Consider the following 20,591-nt stretch of genomic DNA (forward strand, 5'->3'; position numbering starts at 1 on the left):
AGCTCACAGAGAATCCACATCCACACTTTTCTACCTTCTCTGTTCAAAATGTTCCATGCTCGAAATGAAAATAGCAGTCCCTGGCTAAAAATGACCACCTCGACAGATGTGGAGCGAGCCCGGGCTGCAGGAAACTGTAAGAGTGTCACGTCTTTCAGCGAGCGCAGAGAGGAGAGGTCGACCCAGAAACATGTGCTGCCTGAACTTTGGCTCCTTTTCTTCCTGTAAGGACGCCTGCTCTCTCCGTCTCTTTTCTCCTCTCATCTGATCACACACCCATTTGCATGCAGCCAGGACACCTTTTTAAACTGAAATGATGCTTCTAATGTTGCTTTTGTACAATCAGTAAACCAGCGTGTTAGAAATAAATCCAGGTCTGAAAGTAAACATTTTTTAATTGATCATAAAGACACAAGTTTACACGTTTTAAACTGCTAGGTTTCCATTTTAAAGTCCATCTAATGACTTATTCACTTGGGATGGCAGGTGAAAGCAGTTCACTGATGTCTGTAAAGAAAAGCTTTGTCTCCCCCTTGTGGTGAGATGGTTTACTTTGTCATTTCTGAGCTCGTTTAAACTCAAATGTTGCTTTTCTTGAGTGTTTATTCAACTTTCCTGACTTTGGTTTGTGGGAAGATCCACAGAAAGACATTTATTCCACATCCATAGTCAACAACATACAAATAATTTGTAATTTACAGTCATATGTTGCATTTACAGTTGAAGATTTAAAGGGAGATATAAAAGGTTTTCTGTTGAAAGAGTAAAAGTAGTTCCTGCACAGAACTTAATAATTTAGGTTCAAGCATGATTTTCATTGTTTATTCCATTAAAATTAAGAACTACAGTCATTGCTATATTAAACTCTTGCCATATCCAGGCCTCTGGACCTGCATTTGCTGGAAATAAGCCAAATGAAAAGGTGTGAATCCTTTTATTTTCACCTTATGCAATGATATGCAATGATATTATTGGCTGTTTTTCCAGTTTATGCAAGTTTACAATCCATCTAAACTCTGTTTTTTTTAACTTAGATTTCATTTTAGCACCTTTAGACTTTATTTTTACCGCCCACATGCATTTCCCTGTAGAGTACTGGTACTCTAAATTGTACATTTATTTAAAAAGGTGAATAAATTATTTCAGCGTGCTACCGATCACACAGCTCTCGCATGCTGGCAGACACAAGTACACTTACTTCAACAGCTTATGGGAAATGCAGCCATGTGTAGAATCTAACCTTCATCGACTTGTACGCTCGCAGAACGAGGAGTCCTTATTCTATAATTTTCCTGGTGATGATGTTACTCCTCTTAAAAAGGGGTTGCTTCTTGTCCGTCTTGCGTTGTTTTATGAGAAGCACACGGGGCCGATGTCCAGGCCGAACTCCTGATCGGGCTTTCCAATGTCCATGGGGGCCACGTCGACGACAGGCAGCCTGGCTGAAGTTTGAGTCCTGTACTCGATCACAGTCTTGCTCCACTCGCCGTTTGATGTCTGAGGGAAAAGAAAGCCAGATAAATCAGTATAAGTGTCGTCCAACGCTCTTCTTTTAAATCTAGTTATTCTGTAAAGATTTACCGAGCAGCCGTCCTCGATGACGGTGTATCGGAGGCGGTTGATGCCCTGTGCTCTCAGCTCCTGGCCGTTGGAGCCTCGGAGGACCAGAGCTTTCTTCAGGTTGGTGGTCTTCTCGTCTTTATAAGCCACGCTGTTCCTGCAGTGGTAGGTGATGCTCTGGTGCGACTCTTTAGACAAAACCTGCAGCAGCTTGAGCTGAACCGCCATCGCATTTGGCTTCTCCTCGTCATTCCCATAGCGGAACTGAAATTAGATATCAGTTTGACATGATTACACTCACTCACGCTGGATTTCAGGCTTCTAAATAATCATTGTTTTCTATTAAACAAAATGCACATCTCTTGATTTCTTACACTGGTTCCGCTGTTCATGTCTGCTCCAAACCAGACGGGTTTGTTGGCACTGGGAATGGATTTCGTCCACCAGGCTTTGCGGGGAAGGTCAGCCGGATTGGCGGAGATGCAGGTTTCACCACTTTCCATATTACAGAAGACCTTGATGGCATCTTTTGTGCTTCCTTGATTTGGATCAATCCAGTACTCGCCTACAACACATGTACAAGGGCACATCAATAGGTTTGAGTACAGATATGGTCTAAACATCACTGACATTAATGTAGGCAGAAAGCAGGACCCTCACCGCTCTTCTTCTGAGGATAGCACCGCTTGATGTCCTGGCAGGTTTTCGCAGGGTTCAACGTGCTGCCATCAGGACTGCGGAGGTTTTGCAGATGTCCGCTGAGGGTCTTCAGCGTGGCGTGGACTCCGCTGTCTGCACGCAGGAGGGCCGAGTTCTTATTGGGAAGGGCTTCATCTCTGTTGATCTCAGGAAGAGGAGGAGGATCGGCAGACACATCGTCCTCAACAAAGTCAACAGCTTCTGGCACACCGCCGAGCCCGTCGTAATCGTAAAGGGCAGCGAAGAGGTCTTCCACACCTGCCGTGGGAGGTCCGGGGGGGCCTGGAAGACCGGACGGTCCGGCATCACCAGGTGGACCCTGACGAAGAAAAGATAAATATGAAGTATTGTTTAACCGTCAAGCAGATTGCAATGACATTTGAGATGTTAAATCCCCAGAAGAGGATTCCTAATTAAATCACAATATGCTCCTGTAGTCACGTCTCAGGATAATATTAATAAGCTGATTGCTAAGAATATAAAAAAGTAAATTATCTTGTGTCACCTGGGCCCCGAGTTCCCCACTGGATCCTCTGCTTCCAGGAGCGCCCATTGGTCCAGGATGACCGATGTTTCCTTCGTTACCCGGAGGACCCACCACTCCTGGAGGACCCTGTACGGTACAAAAGTCATTTACACTGTCAAATAAGGCCGAGCTGCACTTAGACTGTAAAATAGCACCGTGCAGTTAAATTTACACCTACCCTCGGCCCAGCAGGTCCAACAATACCCGTCGCTCCTGGCTCTCCTGTGGCGCCCTGAAATAGAAAAGAATAATCGTCTGATACCTTCAGGGTAAGGTTTCCCTGAACCAACTACATTCAAAACTACCTAGAAATGTATCTGAATGATCTAAAGAAGTTGCCTAAATTATAAACATTTTGCTTACAGTTGTTCCTGGCAAACCGTCGAGCCCAGTGAAACCTCTGTGTCCTTTTTGACCCCTCTCTCCCTGTAATCCAGCTGCTCCATTCTCCCCCTGTGGTCCTTGAGGGCCCTGAAGTTAGACACGTGATGACAATCAAACACATGTCATTGGAAAACACAATGTTTTACACAGATTTTAAATTGGTAAATTGATATTTTTGGGTATCAACAAAGTCAAAAAATGGAATTTCATGCTTACCACTATTCCCCGTACTCCATGTGCTCCTTGGGGTCCAAGAGAGCCTCTGGCACCCTGAACCCAAAACAAGCAAAGAGAAAATATTTACACAATATTATCCTATTTTTATTTCAAAATTTAAATCTTATTAAATCACGGTTGTCAGCAATACTGGTACATCTCAACACCCCTATGTGGCACATTACATTTAAATTAGTTGTATTTCTGTTTTTGAAACTCACGTTGTCGCCTCTTTGTCCTGGACCGCCCGTCAATCCCACAGGACCCTCATTTCCTGCAGACCCTGCAGCTCCAGGCAGACCCTCTGCACCAGCGTTACCGCGGTCTCCCTGGAATCACACACACACACACACACACCAGTGGTTAGTATACACAGCCGTATGCATGGTACCGTTAGCACATCCAGTCTATGCACACTATGTATTTAATCTTACCCTGTCCCCTAAAAGACCATCCTTCCCAGGAGGCCCCTCTGCTCCAGCGATACCCTGAAAAGCACAAATAGTCACATGATAAACTTTGTGCAGAAGTGGGACATGAAAGCTGAAGACACAGAACAGGTGCTTCCACTCTTCAGTGGAAGCACCTGACGTGTTGATATTTTGATGAGCTTTCCTTCTTCTTTTAGAGACTGTACCCAACGTTTCCTGTTTTTGTTTCAATAATAGTTGGTTGCTTTGAAGCAAATGTTCACAAAGTGCAAGTGCTGCTGCCATATTAAGACAATAACATCTGGAAAGTGATAAACGATCCATCTTTGGCTTTGATTTTTGGACAAATTAGTAAGAACCAAATAGTCAGAAAGAGTCTTACAGTGGCTCATGTTTTCAAGAACTGGTTGAGAGTACTCTAGATCGAAACATCCACTAAACACTTAAAGCTGCACACTGACAGAAGGACTTGACAAACCTCAGGGCCGGCGTCTCCTTTTGGTCCGGTGGCTCCTGGAAAACCGATTCCACCAGCAGGCCCTGTGCTGCCCTGAACTCCAGAAGCTCCGGCTTTTCCAGGTGGACCCTGAAGAAGAAATAAATCAAAAGTTTCGATAATGAATCAATACTTTCATCAAAGCAAGACATACCGTGTGTCAGAAGGAATACGTACAGCAGGACCGGGCAGTCCCAGCATGCCGGACTCTCCTCTCAGTCCAGGCTGACCCACAATGCCTCGCTGTCCTGCGGCACCAGCCGGTCCTGAAGGTCCATCAAGCCCCTGACAGAAAAGAGCAGATAAGGAATTGAAACATCTTTAGGATCTATTTGTTGCTGCAAGGTAAACACAGCCTGAAGTTAAAGCTGATCATCTCACCCCGGGGCCGTCCTCTCCAGAGTCTCCCTTCTCTCCGGGGCTGCCCGGTGCACCTGAAGTTCCCATCTCTCCTTGACGTCCATGAGCTCCGTTCTCCCCAATAATCCCAGGAGTTCCCCTCTTCCCTGGAAGACCTATAGGCCCGTCTGCCCCGACAGCACCCTGAAACACACACAAAATGTTCCCTGAATCCACATTTCGGCTACATGATTGAACATTGAAGCTGTGGGATCATTTGAGTTTTAATAATGCAACCATTTAACTCACAGTAGAGCCAGCTGGTCCAACTCCTCCAGGCAGCCCAGGGAAACCAGGAGAGCCCTGTGGGAAGAAGACACTTGTAATAAGAAGTACATTTCACAAAGACTGCTGGTGCACCGCACAATGACTTTAAATATGTAGGAGTCATGGAGCCTAACTCACCGTTTGACCCTGCGTTCCTCTGCCCCCTTTCAGTCCAGTCACACCAACAGGTCCCTAAAACACACACACACACACACACACACACACACACACACACACACACACGAGTAGCAGTGTAAGGGGAGTGATGCATTATAATCAACTGACCTTTTTTGTTTTTGTTTTTAGCGCGATGCGTTTACCTGTCCTCCTGATTTCCCAGCCGTCCCCTGTGGTCCAGGTGATCCTCCCTCTCCCTTCAGGCCTGTCTCACCTGTCTCACCTTTGACCCCAGGTTGACCATCAGGACCCTGCGACAGAAACACGAAATTAATCAAGTCTTTATTTTAGTTTTTATTTTGGACATCACGGCGCTGCTTTAGCGGACACTTACAGAAATACCAGGGAAACCAACGGCACCAGTTGGACCAACGTCACCAGTAGAACCCTGTTGGTAGAATCACACACACACACACACACACACACACACACTTTATCAAGAAGAAATGGACGTACAGCCATTCAAAGACAAATCTCTCCTCAATTTAATGTCAGTTGTAAGATAAGATGTCGCACTGACAGGGATTCCTCTGGTGCCTCGGCGTCCGGTCGGTCCTGACGGGCCGGTTTCACCCTGGAACAAAGAACAGTCAAACAAATTCAGTAAAATATGAATAAGATGTAAAAACATGGCAATCAATCAATCAATCAATTTTCTTACTTGTACTTTTAAAACTGGAATAAATAAGAAGGTATTTTCATATTTGAGGTTTTAAGGAGGTTAGGTTTAGAAAGCTTTAGGCCTCGTATCTAGAGCTCATTTATCTTTTCATCTCTTGATTTATATTTTATTCGATGTACAGTATTTGTAATACTACGAGTCCTGAATACTTAATATGCATTAGCACTATTACTAGCTCTCTATCTCTATGAATACAAGTATTTACTTATGTGCATTAACCGGTTCAGAAATGGGCTTTGAAACTGCTGATTTGAACACTCATCACATTTCCAGCTCACCTTCTCTCCATTGGGTCCACCGGAACCAGCAGGTCCAAGAGAACCAGGAAGTCCCTTTAAATAAAATGAAAACGATGCATTAGAGAAGCACATTACACAAAAAGCTGCTAATACTCCAACATTATATATTTTTTTAGTCTTATTTCGGCATAAACTTCTGGCTCCGCTCACCCGTGCACCGTCAGCTCCGGCTTTACCTTCGAGTCCTCCCTCTCCAACAGAACCCTGAGGAGAAACAGCCTCAATCAGGAAACTCTTCCTCTCTTAGTCCTACATGTCCCAGAATTACTTGCTCAGACTTAAAGCATCAGGACAGAGAAATGTTGACATCAACAGCAGATATCTTTGATGCCAGTGGAGACATTAGCATCTCTATTCTTTAACTCACTGCATCTCCCTTCGGGCCTGAAGGTCCGTTTAAGCCTCTCTCTCCGGGCATCCCCTGAAGTCCTGGACCTCCTGCCTCTCCAACAGAACCCTTTGAGCCAAGGTTGCCCTACAATGTACGGAAAAGTAACACGTCAGGCTTGTTGTAAACAGGCTTTACAACAAATTAAAATATCATGAAGGGTTGGTTCTTTAAGTGTCAGTGGCTTTATGGTTACAATACCTTTGGCCCATCTGTTCCCGGTCCACCTGGAGTACCTTTGGATCCTTGCATCCCATTGGGCCCGATTTCACCTCTCTCTCCTGGGGGGCCTCGTTCTCCCTGCAAGGACAACCGAGGGATAAAAGCATGAAACACTTATTGCACTAAATGTCTTGTGGCTGAAATGTGAGCACTTTAAGGAGGTGTGAGAACAGGAAAGGACTTACCCGTGTACCTGTAGCTCCACCTGTACCGGCCTCTCCAGCAAGACCCTTCAGAAAACACATTATGCTTAAAGTAATACGACAAGAGGGCGACACGTACAATATATTATTTGAGTGCTAAATCAAAAGATCTTTGAAGTTCTTTTGTTTTGTCTTACCTCTCCACCTGGTTTCCCCTGACTCTCCAGGTGGTCCTGGCATTCCGGGCAAACCCTAAAAAACAAAAAACAAATGTTTATTTAATGCTAATCACAATAATGAAGAAGAATCACATACTCGAGGCGTTGAAATACATTTATATTTGTAGTATTACCTGGAAACCATGCAGTCCCTGTGGTCCCTGCTCTCCTCTCTTTCCTGCAGTTCCCTGGAGAAAAGCAAAAAGGATATCAAATCATCGAAACGTCAAGTTATCAAGTCACTGATGATGAGATCGTCTCAACAGTTAGATGCTTACAGCTGGGCCGACAGGACCAGCAGCGCCTTCCTCTCCGTCTTTTCCATTCACCCCCTGGAAGACAGAATCCATCAGTATGTTTGTGCTGATGATTTAGTATTAATGATATTATATCAGAACTGAAGATAACTTGCCCTTTGACCTGGAGACCCGGAGCTGCCAGCCTCTCCAATCTTCCCAGCGTCACCCTACAAATCAACCACAGACGTCATCATCTGCTGCTGCACAACTTATCTAGTTACATATATTAAAGTGGTACTGATGCAAATACTGACAGCGAAGCCTTTGGGTCCGGCCAGGCCCATCGGTCCACCTGGGCCTCTGTTTCCAGTAGAACCAGCTGGGCCTGGTTTGCCATCCTCTCCTGCTGAGCCCTTCAAAAACAATGGAAGAAACGTCAATACGTGCCGTCCACCGTGCATGCTGCACTCTGGGTTTGATATTTTAGTATGAACTTTGATGAGTGTTTTGCGTACCATTGGTCCTGGCTTTCCCTCTGAACCCTGGGCGCCTAGAAGTCCTGTCAGACCCTGTGGAGTCACAAACAGTTACAGAACAACCTCCGATACAAGTCTCTGAATCTCGTTCTCAAAGATATTCTATAATGAGTGTACAGTAATATGTGGTTCAAGGCGTGTTTGATCTTCTATAATAAGTAATTATAGGCATTAACCACATTATCAAAAACTAATAAATAATTGTTTTCATCTCTTCAGACAAACGTACAGCTCCCCTGCAGACATGAACACACTGCTACCATTGATATATTAGTTTATTAAGGCTTTCCCACACAAAAAGTAAAAAATAATGTCTGAAAAAAGGGCGTGGAAGCACATATACTCTTTGCAAAGACAAGACTTTCTGCTGGTGTGAACTCCCTTTAACTTCCTGTCTGGAAACATTAAGTTTATTACTATATAAAAACACAATACAAACGTATGATAACAGAGGATGTGTCGGCTTTACCCGAGCTCCTGTTAAACCGGGCTCTCCATTGCGTCCGAGATCTCCAAGTAAACCTTTGCCGCCGGTCGAACCCGACAGTCCTCGTTCACCCAGGGCTCCCTGTTCGGTTCAGAAACAACAAACTGTAGTTAAACAGTCGTTAGCAGAAATGTAATTCTGATATTTTATGCACTTTGATGTGAAATCACCTTTTGACCTGGTAAACCATCTGAACCTGGGAAACCTCGATTTCCTGTAACTCCCTGGAACAAAATGCACCGTTTACAGATTTGTGAGTTTCAAATACATTTCAGGGCCTGAGATCATGAAACTTACTCCTAAAATGATCGATTTAAAAAGATGAAAGTTGACTCACCGTCTCTCCAGTCGGTCCTGTAGGCCCGAGTGATCCACCATCTCCTCGGAGTCCACGCTTTCCATCATCTCCCATCGGGCCCAATGGACCTGGAATACCATGGTCCCCCTAACCCAGCAATCAATAATGAGTCAAAACAATCAACTTTTATAGTCTTTACTTTACGGTGGTAAAGGGCGTTCAGCTTACCCGTTCTCCCTTAGATCCACCCTCTCCTTTGAATCCAGACACTCCACCTTCGCCCTGTAAAGAAGGATCAGACACGGAGGTTTAACTCTCAGTGCATTGGATTATATGAGCCACAAAGTTACAAACAGAGTCCTGACTACAGGGTAAGTTACCAATTGGCCCTTTGATCCTGGTGTTCCTGTAGTCCCCTGGGGGCCAGGGGCACCGGGCTGCCCCAGCTGGCCTGCTGGACCCTGCACTCCTCCGAGACCCTGAGGAGAAGGAGCAGTCACAGATTTAATAAAAAACATTCATTAACGACAGATTCACAGAAAGATGTGCTGAAGGTTCATAGTGTTTAAATTAATCCCTTCATAACTTGTGCACTTACTCCTTGGCCGCGGCTACCTGCACCTCCATCAGGTCCTGAGGCTCCCTGTTAAAAACAAAATATTAATGCATAATTAATAAAATAAAGCCTAATATGGTATTTCACAGTTTTAAGGGAGACATGGGGAATTGGGTAAACATTTTAACTAACAGATATCACCGTGAAACTTCTCCTGTTGATTACTGACATTAAGACAATTATCTTTTGAATTACAAGTTTTCTGAAATGAACACACCTGCTCTCCTGACGGCCCCGCTGGTCCCAAGTGACCACCATCTCCTCTGGGACCCTGCTGTCCTGCACTTCCTCTGACCCCCGTCGGTCCTGCTTCACCCTGCAGCAGAGATCATATTCAGGGCAAAGCAAAGACTTTAAAAAGTGATTTCAAGATCTTTTATGGAGATTTAAGAGCTCAGATGTTGGCATGGTTTGGGATCGAGTCAGTCGAGTTCTGACAATATCTACGAGAGTTCAAGATTTCGCCATGAAGCTAAATAAGGTTCAAATAAAAATGGAATCCTGTTAAAGAAAACTTCCCAAATCTTCAACTCACAACCAGAAGCATCATATTCGACAATCTCACCTTCATTCCTGTGTTACCGGGAAACCCTTGAACCCCGATGATTCCTATTGGACCCTGTAGTAAAAGGAAATTAAATATTAAAAAGTTGTTAACTGTGTATTATGTTGCTAAATTATGTCCAACAACTAGTGAATCATTAAAGTAGCTTCAGTGCAGGATCATTGTAAAGTAATCATTTGACATTGTGGGAATTTTGTTGCTTTAAAAGTAGAAATAAATTCTTACCAGAATTCCGGCTTTGCCAACATGGCCGGCTGTACCACGCTTTCCCTGAAAGAGAAAGAAAATGTCTCAACCCTGCAACACCACTTTATATTTATGCACTTTTTCCAAACGAATAAGGATGTTTTGCTTTTCTCACCAGAGGACCAGTAGGTCCGGCTCTGCCTCTTTCTCCCTGCATGCCCACCGGTCCCTGAAACAAAACAAAGGTTCAGCATCTGAGGAAATGACACCTGACGCTCTGCTGACGTGTTGTTGCACGTGTTGCCTACCAGTGGGCCTGAAGCACCCATCGCACCCGGAGTACCAGATTTACCCTGCAAAGCACAAAAGAAAACAGATAATCAAGGTTTGAAATGTGCAGTTTTTCTTTTGTTCTTATGAAGATGTCCTGAAACTTTGTGCTGTATTGAAACTGTGTGATGAATTCTCACCTTGGTTCCAACCGCTCCAGATTCGCCTTTTGGGCCAAGAAGACCGGACGGTCCCTGTGGGAGAGATTTCAATTCACTAAGTGCATGAAAGCATGAAAGATAATCATGAAACGTTTCATCAGGGAGCGTGCGTTATGCAACAGCAACTGGACGTGCGACTCACCTTTTGACCATTCAGTCCTGGATGACCTGGAAGTCCTGGGAATCCTCTTCCACCCTGCATTGCAACACAAAGGTGAGGGATTAAGTGCATCCCCTCTGTTTCCTCAGGGCTTCATTGTGCTGCTTGGTTATATTTAATGATATTATAATTCATGTGATTTTGGTATGAACGCGGAGAGACTAGGCTTACCACAGATCCTGGAAATCCTGCTTCTCCTGTAGCTCCTGTAGGTCCAGCTTCTCCCTGAGCAATAAGGGAAATAACAGTTCTTAAAAGAAGATCATTACTGATCAATAATTACTGATAATACGAATATTCTGGACTTTCAAGAGGAAGCATGTAGGTGCGACTCACATCATGTCCAGTTTTTCCTGGTGGCCCGTCTGGTCCTCGCTGCCCCGACTCACCCTGTGAACACACACAAGGAATGCACATTTCCCGTTTAGAAACAACTTTCCCCGTAGACATGTGATGTGGCGCATCAGATATGATCCTACCATCTGTCCTGGTTCTCCAGGCTCTCCGGGCATTCCCTGACCACCACTTGGACCCTGAACAGAGGTAATGATGGTGACTTATGACACACTGTTCATACATCAAAATTAAGCCTTTAGAATCTCTGCTCGGAATCCAAAACGTACATGCTGTCCAGGCATCCCTTGAGTTCCTCGCGGTCCTGCTTCACCCTGAAATTGAATTTAAATTCTACATTATAGCACATTTCCAAACTTTGCACGTGTAAAACATAATTTCTCTTCTATGCAACTGTGCAGCACTCACTCTTGTTCCTGATACCATCCCAGCCAGACCAGACTTCTCACCGAAACCTGAAGCCATCTGTGACACTAGGTTTCCCTTTTGGGGAGAAAATCATTTTAAGATCAATGTCGAGCAAAGAAATGTCCAAAAAATGAAGATTTCTTCGTTGACTCTTGAGACAAACTCACCCCAGAGTGGGTGGGGTGGCCTGGGGGTCCTGGCTGTCCTGGATTTCCTGGCACACCGGGCTCTCCGTCAAATCCTTGAGGCCCAGTAAATCCCTGCAAGGTGAAATATCATTAATGTTCTTCTTCAAGTAAGAATCTGGCAGCCATTTTGGCAGGATTCCCTTGTTTTGTTTGTAAACGCAACACTTGGTGATCGGACGGTAATGAATAAAGTACATTTAATTTGCATACTGATATATTTTGTATCCGTGCAAAGAGTTACTGCAGGCGGTTTCCATTAGCAGATTAGCTTGAAGATTTAAAAGCGTCAAAAGTATTTACTCACCCGTCTGCCTTTAAAGCCTCTTTGTCCAGTAGATCCGTGATTTCCTGGAGGACCCTGAACCATAAACACAAGAACAAGAGATTTATAGAACCATAAAAGCCATTGTCTTCAGTCATCATTCCAAAACAGGCCTATTCATCTTTTTTATTTCTTCGGTCTGCAAACATCTCTGCAGTTATTGCATCCTTCAGTCTTCTGCAGGTTGTTTCCAATCATTAGCACCATTGTGACATTCTGGTGCCCTCTAGTGTCCAATGAGTACATGCTATAATGTAGTCAATTCATTTCTTTAACTCTGCATATTTTATATATTATAAAAGAGTGAACACAAGAGTAATAGCAGGAGAAACCCACCGAGGGTCCTGTAGGTCCAGGAAGCCCCACCACCTGAGTAAAAACAGTGTTTAGACGTTGTGCACCAAAAACTGTATTTATTGGAAGTTAAAATATATTTTTTAAATTGCATGCAATTACTTACATATGGGATATCACCCGGTTCACCTTTCTGTCCCTATAAAATAAATCATATTTGTTTTAATCTAAAGAACAACAATATATTTGTTTTAAATATGAATGTCAGAATGCATCATGACTTACCTTGAAGCCCATCATTTCTTGGGGAAAACATAAAGAAAAGAAAGTTAATTACATGTATTCTTCAAAGTAATCTGCACAGTGACTTTTAATCTAGGATAACAGCCTTATTATAATAAACTTTCACATCCCTGTCTAGACAATACTTTGCACAACTGTAAGACAGATATTTTAATAAAATGTTTACGTATTCTTATATTCTAATGTTCTTATTTTACGTTACGTCTTTATACTTTCACATTCTTGTTATGCGGAGTCAAAGCTCTTTGAACTAAACTCTAATCCTTCTCACCTATCCCCCGGCTGACACTGGCAAAGCTGTCGCACACGGGGCAGCACTCTCCCTCAGGTGTGACGACCTTCTCGCAGTTTGGCAGCAGTTCACACTGCACCTCGTCGCAGATGGCGACACCGTTGTCACAGACGCACACACGACAAGGCTCTGGTTTCCAGATGTCGTTGTGCTGGTAGACCTCCTCTTCGACCGTGCAGCTTTCTCCTCGCTTCTCATCTGCAGCTGCAATAGAGGACAGATGTTCTTTAAAGAAGCACATCCTCTTAATAATATGACGGGGTTATAAATTACACGTACGTGTTGTGGGGTCTGCACTGAGAGTTGATGTTGAAGCTGCAGCCAAGCACACGGGGCAACACTCGCCCTCTGGGGTCACAGTTTTCAGACAGTCGCCGAGGTCCTCACAAACCACTTCTTCACACACAGCGGTCCCCACGTCGCACACACAGATCCGACACGGCTCTGGGTTCCACATGTCATTGTGGGCGTACATTTTTCCATTTTCTGTGCAAGTATCTTCGTGAAACAGAAACGTAGAGAAATTCAATTAGCATGGTTTTAGATTTCACAATGTTGACAAATGAAAAGTTCAACATTTTACACTCTTTTGCTTTCTGTCCAAGAGTTATGAGAAGATCGATACCACACTCATGTTTGTATGCTAAGCATGAAGGCTAGTGAGGAGCTAAGCTAAGCTAACCTCGTGCTGGCTGGTGTTTCATTTTCAGCATACAGACGTTGGAGTTGGTATTATTTCATCTAAATCTGGACAAAGACTCCCCATGAGCGTATTTCACAAAATGTCAAACTTTTTCTCTAACATGCTCAATTTTCATGCCAACAATTATCTTAAAAGGGTAAAAATAGTCTTTAAATGTGGCAATTACAATCATCAAAAGTGCATCCAAAGTAATGAACAAAACAGCATTGAACATGAAGGTGACTATTTCCCAGAGGAATACACCTTATTTGGTTAATAAGTTACTTGCTCAACTTCCTTTTGTTTAGCAGTAAATTGCTCCCAATGTTTTTGCGGCACTAAAGTAGGTTGAGAAGTGATCTTATTGTTCAAAAGGTTAATGTATTCCTTTTGCAAACTGACATTAGAGTCAAAGGGAAACTCCGACACAATATTGTAGATTAAAAAAGAACATCATTCAGAGGTTGTGTGCACAGGAGGGAGCCTGAAGAAGAGGGCTTCAGGCTGTGAGACGAAGAGCACCAGCAGTCCTGACACAGGCTGCTGAAGTAAAGTCATCACAACACTGCAGGAAAATAACCAGGATGCATCCGCAGAATGTATTTTGGTAGGCAAGTGTGCAGGTTACATTCCAGTTTACCAGTCTCCGTGTTAGGCCGCTGTGCTGCAGCGAAGCACACAGGGCAGCACTCGCCCTCAGGGGTCTCTGTGGCGTGGCAGTCACCTACATCCTCACACACCACGTCCTCACAAAACACCGTCCCCATGTCACAAATACAGACTCGACACACATCTGGGTTCCATATCTGATTGTTGGAGTAGACTCTGTCATCCTCTGTACAGGAATCTTTATGAAAAAGAACAGCAGCTGCCATCAGTACCTGGGTATTTATAGGTGCTCAGACCTAATGCATGTAGTTCATGAAGTGTGATGCTGGTCTCAGCTTCAAAATGCCATAAATGCATAAACTTTTTCCCTTTCTCTGCAGGAAAACCTAAAGCTAAGATGTGGCATTACTCATCATTTAACTCTTCTTTAATGTCTGACAGTGAGGACTCATACTCTTGTTATCAGAACACCAAGATACAAAGAATCTCGCTTGTTTGGCAGTGATTTAGCTCTTCACACACACAACGTCCTCACACACCACAGTCCCCGTGTCGCACTCACACACACACACACACACACACACACACTGGGCACTGGGCTCCATATCTGATTGTGGGAGTAGGTCTTGCCATTTTCTGTGCAGGCATGAGGATGATGTTGTACATCATTATGGTGTTTTTAATCATGTGTGCACATTTCCTCAGCAATGCACCAAACGTTCTGAGATGCCGCTTGTCTCAGAGTACAGTCGCAGCTGCTTTAACCAATCCTTCCCTCACTATAATACACTGAAGGTGTAGTCGCAGTATAAGCTGGTCTATTTTAGCTCGGTCATAAAGTCTGCTCCAGTGGAACGAATCCAGACTCCTCCAGAAGTTTACCGCAAGAGAAAACAATCAGGATTTTTGTGGGTCTGTAATTGCTCAAAAACATGTAAACACAATGAGGGGAAAACTGGTTAACGCACCTTGAATCGGAGAGCCTGTGGTGAAGAAAGAGGAGCAGAAGACACACTTGAACCACAGAAGACCATCAACTGGACCACAGGACAAAGGCCACTATATCCAGGCCTACTGGCAACATAGTTTGTTGATTATAACACCCACTGTTTCCATCTACAGCCTTACTTCCTGTTTAAAGACAGGACGTTCAGTTTCACCTAAAGTCACGTAAGCTTCAGTTAAAACTCTGTTCTGCAACAAGTGTCTCGTTAGGCTGTGAGCACACAGGTGTCTCCAGTTATTGCTAATTAAAGCTCAGGTTGAAGTTTAATGCAGATAAACTTTATGAACTAATACGTTGTGCTTCAGACGTGTGAAATTGTACTTACTGTCACTGCAACGGTCTGAACACTGACCAATCAGATCACTGGAAAACAGGATCTGAGCCTTGTTTTGGGAATATTACCCTGGGGAAAAAGGCTTTTATTTTATTGAGCTTTGCAGAATAAATATATCATTTAAGTTTGAATCTTCATAAAAGTTTGAACCTATGATCAAAAACTATATATATATATCTTTTTGCAATTTAAATGTGGCTTGTATTTACAGCATGAGAACAAATACCAACTGGAGGCTTCTCTAACTGTCCGTGCAGATCGTAAAAACCCCATAATGATGTGTTACACCAACTACAAGGAAGCTGAAGGTGTTGAATATGAATGTTCCCCGTCGGAGGGAATGAAGCAGTGACCTGCTTCAGTGTCTGTACCGTGAGTTGGTGCTGCAGCGGAGCACACGGGGCAACACTCGCCCTCCTGGGGCAGCTCCTCACACACCTTCCCACTGTCCCCATGTCACACACACAGATTCGACATGACTCTGGGCTCCATATCTGATTGTTGGAGTAGACCCTTCTGTGCAGCTCAAGCAGAGCAGCAGTGAACATCTGGACTAGTACATAACACCTCTTTAATGTACTCCAAAGGTCATGAAACATGTTCTGTGCTGGTAAAAATGAAAGTATATAAAACAAAAGGACTTCTTGAAGCACACAGCAGCCGGGGATATGTTGGCATTTATGGTACTTTTGATTTAAATTGATTACAATTCAACAATGAACCTGTACTTTCCACCTTTGGCCAGCAGGCTGCCCCCTTTACAAAGCAATGCAATACAAATACACACATTGTTGCAGGGAGAGACATACATTACACTGAAGGCGAATAAACTATATAATTACATAGTATAATTACGAACCACAAGCATTAAAGGGGAATTCCACTGATTATACGCATCAGAGTCGGTTTATAGTCATGGGGAGGACGACTTCTGAATAAAACTGTTTTATAATGCTGTCTGGAGGGTGAAAATAACTATTGTGACAACAGATATGGAAAACTAATGACGTGGGCAGGTACCAGGCAAGGACATAATCAAGTTGCATTATGGGAATTATCTATCTCCTTTAGGAGCTGGATCTGTACTCTTGCAAGTCTGTGTGTAACTTCACACATCAGGGGAAGACTTCAAGCTTATTTATCTATATGGGAAACCAAAACTGTAGTTCCAAACTGAGTTCCCTCTCAGACACTTTCAGGCACGTTGGCACTGAGCTGCATTTGAGCAAGGCACTTATGCAGTCAGTGACTAGACTGTGGTTGGACGTGACAGCTCCTGGCTGTAAATGTGTCATTAAATGTGTCTGTATCCAAGTATGTAATCATCTTCTTAAAGCTAAAACAAGATGAGACCTATAGTTTTCATGTATGCACAGCACGCAAAAACCATCTCCACTACATTATGTTTCCTCAAGAGGTACGAAGTGGAATGGGACTATAATTGCATGCGTACAAATGCAATTATATCAAGAAAAAAGAACAGAAAATGAGAATGTTTTCCAAGAAGGTGAAGATTAAATGCCATCAGTGTCATCTGATTTAAAAGAAATCAGCTTGTTTTAATATAGTGACACTTTTATTAACATCATTTAATCAAACACAGGGAGAAACAATGTTCAGAAGGGGATAAAGACTCCTCATTGGCACATTTAATTCTTGATTTGTACCCTGCTGGATCAACATCTTCAACCCTCCTTTGTCCACTCGTCTTTTTAAAAGAAAGAAAGTAAAGTTCAAAACTAAAAAAGAAGAGAGGCCACCTGCTACGAGCTCAGTATATTTGAATCCAGGCAGTTTAGGAACGTCCTAAGTACTAATTATGTGGTGGAGCCTCTCCCCGCCAGAGACGCTGGTTTTCAAAAGCTGGAGTTATTTCAGGGAAACCGCAGCGGCTGTATTATACGTTGGGCTTGGGTACAACTTGTGGCTTGCCTTTATTTGGGAGAGCACAGCGGTGCCACACCCGGAGAACCCTCCTGCTACGAGGCCTGCTGCACCCTGAGCGTGCAGGCTGCAGAGAAAGCATCTAAAAACATGTAGGAGTTGAAGGTTTATTCAGCAGATTGCAGAGGTCTAATTAAAAAGTAGAGTTTCCTACCCTTTGCAAATGAATATTGATCTTTTATTCTGAGAAAAAACTGTATTTTTAAACCATTTAAAAGAGATTATGGTGTGGATATCCAGCATGAGAGCAATTATCCTGACTAACTGTGGGTTCCTTGTAAAGAGGAAACTGTCCGTGCAGCTCTCTGACATTGTGGTCTGCAGACGTTTAAACCTCCTCAACAGGTTTATTATTAAACAATATTCAGCCACAGAAACTGCACCTTAGGCGAGCGGTTGGTTCCCAAGCTTCAATTTAAAGGATCATTAAATAACTAAAGTAAAAAGCAGTCATTTCTCTCCATGAATAACACATTAAATCCAATATTAATATATTTATGCACAGTATGCAAAAGGCGACATGTTCAGATTGTTCATTTTAGTAGGTGACAACCTAAACCTAAGATTTTATATATATATATATATTGTTTTATTCTTTATAGTATCTTTTTTATTGTAATTCTTCTATTTTATATTCATATTTCTTGACTCTATTGCAGTATTGTCTGTCTTTTTATTTCCTCTTAATGTGTTTTTTTGTATGCATCAAATGCCAGGAATATTGAAGGCTAGCTTAGCTTAGCTTAGCATAAAGACTGGAAACAGGGGGAACAGCTAGCATCACCGTAAGGGGACACCAGAGGCTGGAAGAACCTTCAATGAAGCATAACAAATAAAAGTGTTGTCATATTTAGTTTTGACTTCAAACCTCCTCAGCTTGTAGCTGAGACACACCTGCAGGTCCACAGCTGGAGAAACTTTACTCACCACTTCATGACCCTGAAGGTTAAACTCTATAACATCTATAAGTAAAGTCTCTCTTTCCACTTGTTCAGCTTCAGTGGAGGTGAACCTGGATGGAAGCAAGCGAAGCATATTTCACATGCAGCATCCTCTCACGCTGGGTGTGTCCTGCCTCTGGCTCGAAGTCTAACCAAAATTAGTGGCCTGCTTTTGTCCATCCCATCTGCAAGGCCACATCATTATAGCCGTGGCACTCAAAGCCCCATCATTCAGACTTGACCTCGCACTGAAATAGCCCAGCACTGCAGCCTGTAGGGGGGGGAGATATTTTTGACCAAGGATCTCATCCACTGGGACATTTACCCACTTCTCTGTCTTTAAGATTTGGATTTGGAGAAGTTGTCTGCGTAGTTGTAGGCTCTTTTCCTACCAGAGGTTGGAGCTTGATATCACTTTCTCCATCGCTAATTAATCCCTAAAGTTTGCAGCTTTCACCACATATTTCATGTCTCAATCGTCACTTCTTCTCAAACAGGAACACGGTGTCTGATTAAGGTATAATACGCCTTTCTGGTCTGGGTTGTGGGTGTGATTCCACCCTTTAGTTCCCTAACCACAAGGTCGGTGTGGTCTGGTTTCTGCCCCCGTTTAACTTAGAAACTAACACACAGAAATCTGCAAGAGATGAGAAACTTCCCAACCCTCGTCCTCAACTGTGAAACCAAGAACATAATGGGAAAGACAAACACAACTGTCACTTTTAGGAGAAATACAGAGGGAAATGTTTTGGCAGGACTTGGTTTACATGTCATGAATCATTGGAAGACGTTTGTAACATTCACACGAGTATGAACTTAAACTTTATACATTTGCACGGGACAGATGAGAAGTCATATCTGAGGGCTGTCACTCACCATTCTTGGCTTCTTCTTGGCAGGTCACAGCGATCACCTGAGCCAAGGTGATGACCAGGCAGACAGTAATCCTACAGCGTAACGAGGGGCCCATATCTGGATACCAGACATGCAGCGTCCTCACACACAGCCGCCGCGAGACACTCAAGGAAGTCACAGAGAGAGAGAGAGAGAGTCCAACCCTGAGCTACAGCATCCAGACTGAAAAATCCAAATATCCCTGAGAGGAACAGGCTCCTGGATGAGCGATTACTGCAAACTGAAACAAGCTCCCTCTTTACCCCCCTCCTGCTCTCACTCTCCTCCTCCTCCTCCTCCTCCTCTCATCTTTTTTTTTCTTGCTTTATTTAAAGGCCAACCTCCTCGAGCTCTTAAAAGTTGCCTCGAAAGATGCGACTAATTAAAGGCTGGAAGATGTGCTGAGCGATGATGGTGGAAAATGCTTTTGAAAGGTTTGAAACAAAATCCACGAGTAGGATTTACAGTTTGCTGCGCGACCTTTCACCTTTCACCTGCTTTGTGATAAAGTTGCTCAGATCAAAGGAGTCGCTCGTACTTTATTTGTGGGGGTTTTTTACAGTTAATTCCTCTCACAGCTCTCATCGACCTTGTTTCCAGCAACAGAAAGGAGCTTTTCATCCAACGTCTCTCTCTCTCGCTAACACTACTGCACTACAACACGTAAAGACCGTCACAAATGATTAGTGTGTGTTCTGTATCAAGGAAAGAAAAGCCTTCAAGTGTATCTACCTGAAACCGTCGCTGACCTGAGTCTGAGCGCTTTACAATGTGCATGTTACGTTCATCTGATGTGTTTTCCAGTGCAAAGATCTGCCAAGTCGGTGCGTCAAGCAAGACGGCCGGTCCCCGAGGTGAAGTCCCGGAGGTGGAGAACAAAACAAACATCATGGCGTCTTCGCCGTCATCTCCCCCCCCCCCCCCACCCCTGGCCCGCACGCAGTGTTCCTAACGAGTGATTGCGAGTCATCAAAGCCTTCCTAAAGTCGCATTTCTGTCAGTGGACGAGGTGCATTTCACTTGTTTACTTTGCTTCAACAACTTAGACAGGAAGTGTTTAAGGTGCTGTGAGAACAGACGGGCTTCCCATTAAAGAGTCAGAGAGCCACAGGGGACAGAAGGTGAAGCAGATGGGAAGACAGTTCCATCAGAGGAGACGTACACACAGTTTGATTCAGTGTCCTAAAGGAATACTCCTGAAACAGCCACTTTACATTTCTAAATATGTTTGCACTTCCTGGCAGGACGGTGTAGCTGGTGGTCTGACATCTTTACTTGTTCATCGCTCTGTTAAAACTGTGCACATGTTGAGAGCTGCAGAACTCTGTGTGCGTC

General features: G+C 43.7%; 1 protein-coding gene across 1 annotated transcript; it reads right to left on the reverse strand.

Annotated features, from left to right (window-relative positions):
* Positions 1-377: 377 nt before the first annotated feature.
* LOC115016545 (collagen alpha-2(V) chain-like) lies at positions 378-15,271 on the reverse strand. The gene is made up of 55 exons (XM_029444343.1): positions 15,106-15,271; positions 13,126-13,344; positions 12,826-13,050; positions 12,537-12,553; positions 12,418-12,450; positions 12,294-12,326; positions 11,940-11,993; positions 11,615-11,707; positions 11,448-11,522; positions 11,309-11,353; positions 11,165-11,218; positions 11,022-11,075; positions 10,857-10,910; positions 10,668-10,721; positions 10,505-10,558; positions 10,343-10,387; positions 10,210-10,263; positions 10,074-10,118; positions 9,849-9,902; positions 9,501-9,599; positions 9,266-9,310; positions 9,048-9,146; positions 8,896-8,949; positions 8,707-8,814; positions 8,540-8,593; positions 8,352-8,450; positions 7,862-7,915; positions 7,661-7,759; positions 7,520-7,573; positions 7,386-7,439; positions 7,237-7,295; positions 7,087-7,141; positions 6,932-6,976; positions 6,726-6,824; positions 6,504-6,611; positions 6,287-6,340; positions 6,116-6,169; positions 5,676-5,729; positions 5,490-5,543; positions 5,299-5,406; positions 5,117-5,170; positions 4,961-5,014; positions 4,694-4,855; positions 4,490-4,597; positions 4,295-4,402; positions 3,820-3,873; positions 3,607-3,714; positions 3,386-3,439; positions 3,149-3,256; positions 2,964-3,017; positions 2,765-2,872; positions 2,221-2,578; positions 1,935-2,125; positions 1,582-1,824; positions 378-1,497 (listed from the first exon to the last, which is right to left on the reverse strand). Exons 2-55 carry the CDS (start codon positions 13,319-13,321, stop codon positions 1,351-1,353), a joined length of 4,659 nt encoding a protein of 1,552 aa, XP_029300203.1. The 5' UTR covers positions 13,322-13,344; positions 15,106-15,271; the 3' UTR covers positions 378-1,350.
* Between the last annotated feature and the right edge of the window lie 5,320 nt (positions 15,272-20,591).

This window comes from Cottoperca gobio, chromosome 2 (assembly GCF_900634415.1).
Source record: "Cottoperca gobio chromosome 2, fCotGob3.1, whole genome shotgun sequence".
Classification (NCBI taxonomy): Eukaryota; Metazoa; Chordata; class Actinopteri; order Perciformes; family Bovichtidae; genus Cottoperca; species Cottoperca gobio.

Coding starts and splice junctions, on each gene's coding strand:
- LOC115016545 (XM_029444343.1), bottom strand. CDS start 13,321: ATGTACGCCCACAATGACATGTGGAACCCAGAGCCGTGTCGGATCTGT. Junction 9,147..9,265: donor CAGGTAGCCGCGGCCAAGGA/GTAAGTGCACAA, acceptor CCTTCTCCTCAG/GGTCTCGGAGGAGTGCAGGG. Junction 8,950..9,047: donor CAGGATCAAAGGGCCAATTG/GTAACTTACCCT, acceptor CCTTCTTTACAG/GGCGAAGGTGGAGTGTCTGG.